The following is a 6,491-nucleotide window of genomic DNA, read 5'->3' on the forward strand; positions in this document are numbered from 1 at the left end:
ACCTGTCTCGCCACAACCACACAGGACCTGTCTCGCCACAACCACACAGGACCTGCCTTGCCACAACCACACAGGACCTGCCTTGCCACAACCACACAGGACCTGCCTTGCCACAACCACTCAGGACCTGCCTTGCCACAACCACACAGGACATGTCTTGCCACAACCACACAGGACCTGTCTCGCCACAACCACACAGGACCTGCCTTGCCACAACCACACAGGACCTGCCTCGCCACAACCACACAGGACCTGCCTTGCCACAACCACACAGGACCTGCCTTGCCACAACCACACAGGACCTGCCTTGCCACAACCACATAGGACCTGCCTTGCCACAACCACACAGGACCTGCCTTGCCACAACCACACAGGACCTACCTTGCCACAACCACACAAGACCTGCCTTGCCATATGCAACTGCACATGATCCGCACATTTACGCTTGTGAACAAGCTTATTGATGTACTGTGCAACCGCATCCAATTTGGACCGGGTCTACACGACTAGTAGCCGCAATATCTGTCTGCTAGTGGCTCACGATTAGGGCTAGAATGGATGGAAAACAAACACTAACATGTTTTTGTTTTACTTGCCAAACTTCCACCACCTTCCTTATTGGGAAAGGATGGCATCACCAAATTGCAGGGTAGATACTTACACGCAATAACAGGCGAGTACTGAAGTCACATTTTCAAGACCTATGCAATGACCGACAGTCCGACACAGAAGTGTTATCATCTTCAGGTCCATCGGGGCCAACGAGGTGCTACGTATTCCTCTTAGACGTACAAAGTCCCAATCAGTTGTCATGAAGACGAGCTAGAACCCATTCTTATCATTTCACTCATACAGTCAAAGAGTCATAGAGTCATAGAGTCATAGAGTCATAGAGTCATACAATACTCCATAGTGATACTACTAACTTCCTAGTAACATGAGTAAAGGGACTACACACCTGTTTTCTAACCACACCTGTACACAATCACATGTGACAGGGACAGACAGGGACAGGAAAATCTTTACTACCCACATACACACACATACATCCACGCAACCTCCTCCCCCCCCCCCCCCCACACATACATACACGCAACCTCCCTCCCCCCCCCCCCCCCCCCCACACACACGCAACCTCCTCCCCCCCCCCCCCCTCCCCACACACACACATACACAAGAGCATTTGCGTCCAAGGCAAATTGCATAAATCTGGCATGCAGGAAATGGAATTGCCCTACATGTACATGTAGCTACAGTCATGTAGCTGACACATGCCTAGCCAGTGCACTAGCTGACACATGCCTAGCCAGTGCACTCTGAGCTTAACACATGCCTAGCCAGTGCACTCTGAGCTTGTTGTATGCCTAGCCAGTGCTCTCTGAGCTTGGTGACATACTATTACTATAGTACTAAGTATTATTATTATGACGTATCTGTACTGCACAGACAAGTATACGACCAGGTGCATCTAGCTACCCGGATATACAGGGAATAGAACAAAAATAGAAACAACAAAACAAAGTCATGATGCTGAGAAAAGAAGCATCCTCCATTGGACCGGGTGTGAGCACAGTGCGAGCTAGACAAGTTTGTAATTGCCTTTACACCAAGCACAACGAGCAGCGGGATTGGGTTTGTGCTGCGATCTGCTCAGAACGCACACATGCATGCACGCACACTACTAGTAATGTTGAGGTCACTGCTACATGTAGTGCCATACTGGTGCAGCTATATAAACAACATCATAACCACATTGGGGTCATGTGACAGTGATGACATCATCAGATATACCATGCTGGTACATGGTGAAAATATCAGCAAAAAAGCATGTGACACAGAGCAGAGATTCAGGCATTGGCAAAAAAGTGCTGGAAAAGTCTCTAAAGGAAATCGGGAATGGCCTACAAACAGAAAGCTGGTGTACAAATGACTGAATAAAAATACCATTGCCAATGGTGGCAATTGCGCAGCAATGTGTTTAGGTAGCATTGTTAACTACCATGGTGATAGATTGCCATGGCGGTACAACGGGTTCACAAGGAGATGGCGGCAGTTCCCGCACCGGCAGTGGTAACAAAGCATGTGGCACGATTCTCTGGGTAGCCCTGCTTGATGTGCTTGATAAGGGCATCAACACCATCCTTTCTCACTAAAGTCACAGTACAACCACCAAAGCCACCGCCGGTCATCCTGGCTCCATACACACCATCAACTTCTTTAGCCAACGCTACCAAGTGATCTAGCTCGCCGCAGCTAACCTCGTAATCAGCTCGCAATGACTCGTGGCTTTCGTACATCAGACGGCCAAACGTGGCCATGTCATTGGCACGCAGAGCAGCGACAGCATCCATAGTTCTCTTGCACTCCGTGATGACGTGACGAGCACGGCGATACTGCAGGTCAGACAGCTGGCTCTTGAATGACTCAAGCAACTGCAAGTCACAGTCGCGTAGCGCTGGCTTCTCCAGGACCTTTGCAGCCTGCTCACAAGTTGCACGTCTTTTCGGATACTCCGATGAGCCGAGGGCATGTTTAATGTTAGAGTTTGTAACAACAATCACAGTGTCGGGATCATTGAACGGCACTAGCTCACCTGTAGGTGGTGCTCTGCAATCAATCAACAATGCGTTACCTTGGCGACCCATGGTTGCAATGAACTGGTCCATGACACCACAAGGCACATGCGCATAGTCGTGCTCCGCTTTCTGACAAGCCAGTGCCTTGGCAGTTAGATCTGTACTCTTCAGGTCTGGGCATAACTCCTCCAGGAACGTGAAGGTGGCTACCTACCAACATACACAACAATCACAGTAACAACAGCAATAACACACAACACACAAGACAGAGCATACGGTTGCGTTCGTGTAAGAGACCCAGCAGCAGACCCAGCCTACTCGACAAATCAATCTCACTCTTTTCTGGACTAATCAAGAACTGAGGGGAAACCCTCGTTGTGGCCAGCTTCATCTTTTCAGAATCAAATGCACGGAGTCGTATTCGCCTCCCTGCTGTGTTAATTTATTTTTATTTTTACTCTACTTGCAAGAATAGAAGGGTTCTAGCCGGGGGGGGGGGGGGGGAGAAGGTGCAGCCCCCCCCCCCCCCCCCCACACACACACTCTGATAGCGCACTACTCAGAAATTTTCGGTGCTCAAAATTTTCGGTATGAGGGCAACAGGCCAGGTTAGGTGAACAGAAATTTTCGGTACAGAGAAGCGGTTCCCTATTGGATTATGTGTGTTCGTGTTTGTTCGGTATATTGAAATTTTAGGTATGAAACAGACGCACCGAAAGTAAAGTACCGAAAATAAAAGTACACCGAAAATTTGTGAAATTACAGTACCCTACTCATTATTCGATTTTCATGTTTTCCAGTTCATAGAGCGAAAATGAAGCCAGAAATTGATCGTTCTGCGTGCATGAAGAACGCTGATCCACCCATTTTGGCAGAACATCAATGTAAAGTCTATGCATGCAAGACAGCAGCAGCATGTAGAGGTATTTGTTTGAAAACTAGCTCTCATGGGCGTACATGCATAGCAACACTGTACCTCGAACTACTTTTACCGACTTCTACCAGAGCGCACGCCCGGTGGAGCTCATCTACAGAAAGAAGCAGTTTCTACGGAAACCTCTCGAACAAAAAGCCCCCCCCCCCCCCCCCCCCCCCCCCTCTCGTATGTAATACCTTTTGAAGTAGTAGTTACGCGTGAGCTCCAATGTAGGGAGCAACACACAATTCCCCAAGTATCGCCAAAGTCGCACCAACCTCTTCTTCACATTGCTGTCCCCGGCGCAGGCTTGCGAATTAGATGGTTTGGAGGCAACAACGTTGTGAACGGCCAACGGTCCTCAGTGTTTGTTCAGCACCTCCATGAGCGACACTGACTCACGCTGCTATCTGGTGTTTACGAGGTGTTTTCGCGCTGAAAACGGAGCGTCTCTGTAAGTTTGTATCCCTGGTGATGTTTGTGCCTGGAGAGCACTATATAAGTGGTGCTCTTCAGGCACAATCTTCCTCAGCCTACTCAAGCTCAACTGATGAGGGGTGAATTCCCCGAAACACTGCGTATTGAGCAGGGGGTGGTGCGTTCTTGCAGATTTGCCGAGTGGAAGGTTCGATGGACTTCTCGTGTGCTCTGGATGGCAGTTGTGAGTCAGTCAAGTGAGAATTTAATTCAGCAGGAAAAGCGCGAGCTCTCACGTAGGGAGCAACACACAATTCCCAGTAGTTGAGCTCTCACGTAGGGAGCAACACACAATTCCCAGTAGTTGAGCTCTCACGTAGGGAGTAACACACAATTCCCAGTAGTTGAGCTCTCACGTAGGGAGCAACACACAATTCCCAGTAGTTGAGCTCTCACGTAGGGAGCAACACACAATTCCCAGTAGTTGAGCTCTCACGTAGGGAGCAACACACAATTCCCGGTAGTTGAGCTCTCACGTAGGGAGCAACACACAATTCCCAGTAGTTGAGCTCTCACGTAGGGAGCAACACACAATTCCCAGTAGTTGAGCTCTCACGTAGGGAGCAACACACAATTCCCAGTAGTTGAGCTCTCACGTAGGGAGCAACACACTATTCCCAGTAGTTGAGCTCTCACGTAGGGAGCAACACACAATTCCCAGTAGTTGAGCTCTCACGTAGGGAGCAACACACAATTCCCAGTAGTTGAGCTTTCACGTAGGGAGTAACACACAATTCCCAGTAGTTGAGCTCTCACGTAGGGAGCAACACACAATTCCCAGTAGTTGAGCTCTCACGTAGGGAGCAACACACAATTCCCGGTAGTAGTTACAATGTGAAAATATCAGATGTGCTGTGATCGATTGTGTACAGCTCCATGCACAGGAATACCTGCACAGGAATACCTGCAAAGGAATACCTGCACAGGAATACCTGCACTGGAATGTACTGCATACTTCAGTGCATACCGTATTATCTCTAATATAAGCACGGTCCTTTATTTTTTCAATGTTCCTCCGCCCCGTGCTATTAATGGAGACGTTCCTTTATTGGAGACTGTTCCATTAGTATTTCAACCTCATTTCAGAGGCATGTTGCCATGCCAAATTCATGTATGACACACACATTTCAGGGTTTTTTTTGCCGGTACAGATAATGAATTGACACAGTGTGCTTATAATGGAGACTGAGCACTTTATTTTTTGAATGCCGCCCCAAGGTGTTCTATTATTGGAGACGTGCTATTATTGGAGACTGTGCTTATATTAGAGATAATACGGTATGTCGGGTAAACACCGTATTTTGATGTGCACATGGAAATCGCTTCACAAGTAGAAACTCGACAGCCTGGGGCCAGATCGATGGGTACACTACTGGTGGGGTGATCGATTCCACCGTATTTGCACAAATAACTGCTGAACAACTTTTTCGTGACAAGATTTTGCAGTATTATTCGCAGCTGCTGACATAGGAATTTCTGAGTGATTTTGCAGAACCTGTCTAAACCTTAGAAATATTTGCAGCTAACCGTTTAGTGTAAATGGGATCTAGTTTCGTAGGATATCTCACCTCCAACGACGCTGAGCTTGACAATCCACCACCCAATGGAACTGATGTGGAAATAGCCACATCAAATGCAGGAATATTTCCACGGTTCTGGTCAAATCCTGCCACAACACCAAGGAAGTAGCTGTACCACTTGGCCTCCACAGCAGGTGTCAAAGGGTTGGTAGGGCTTGGTGTGGGGAACTCATAACGGCATTCTCCATCAACTGCGGCTGATGTAACTACGCGACACCTGTCAGAGTCAGTTTTGCGGCCAACCAACACACACACTTTGTCGTGCAAAGCCATTGGAAATACAAAACCATCATTGTAATCAGTATGCTCGCCAATCAAATTGACTCGGCCAGGAGCGAAAGCACCATGAGTTGGCTCGCTGCCATAAGTCTCTTTGAAGAGGGCAACAGCTTCTTCTTTCACAGTATCCACCATCTTCCAAAACTAGACACCACGTTACTAACTACTAACTTCCAGTACACTCACAAAGAAAACGTAGTGGTTTTTTGTTTTCTTTGTTTGCTGGGTCAACCGTTGTTCGCTTCTCCACTCATCTCACTGCACTCCTTTTGCGATGTTATTTTTTTGGAATTTTGGAAATGCCCATGCCATGGTCACGCGGCGCGGGTGCAACACCTCCTAGGCGGCGCCGACATGTAGAGACGCACGTGACACACAATGATTACACTGCATGCACAGCACAGACAAACCATTACATGTTCTGACAAACAAGTCAAAACTTTTGTGTGTGTGTGTGTGTGTGTGTGTGTGTGTGTGTGTGTGTGTGTGTGTGTGTGTGTGTGTGTGTGTGTGTGTGTGTGCGTGTGTGTGTGTGTGCGTGTGAGCTGTGCTAGTCCAACAAAAAGCTTTCTTGATAAGCAGATACGCTGACCTGGTAGGCTGGTACATGGTTTACATAACATTGTACAGACTCTTGCTGGCAAGTACACTGCAAACAATGTC

General features: G+C 48.0%; 1 protein-coding gene across 1 annotated transcript; it reads right to left on the reverse strand.

Moving 5' to 3' along the window:
• Nucleotides 1–1,402: 1,402 nt before the first annotated feature.
• Nucleotides 1,403–6,088, reverse strand: LOC135823795 (galactokinase-like). Its single transcript, XM_065336636.1, has 2 exons — nucleotides 5,538–6,088; nucleotides 1,403–2,786 (listed from the first exon to the last, which is right to left on the reverse strand). Exons 1-2 carry the CDS (start codon nucleotides 5,961–5,963, stop codon nucleotides 2,034–2,036), a joined length of 1,179 nt encoding a protein of 392 aa, XP_065192708.1. The 5' UTR covers nucleotides 5,964–6,088; the 3' UTR covers nucleotides 1,403–2,033.
• Between the last annotated feature and the right edge of the window lie 403 nt (nucleotides 6,089–6,491).

Source organism: Sycon ciliatum, chromosome 8 (genome assembly GCF_964019385.1).
Source record: "Sycon ciliatum chromosome 8, ocSycCili1.1, whole genome shotgun sequence".
NCBI classification, from domain to species: Eukaryota; Metazoa; Porifera; class Calcarea; order Leucosolenida; family Sycettidae; genus Sycon; species Sycon ciliatum.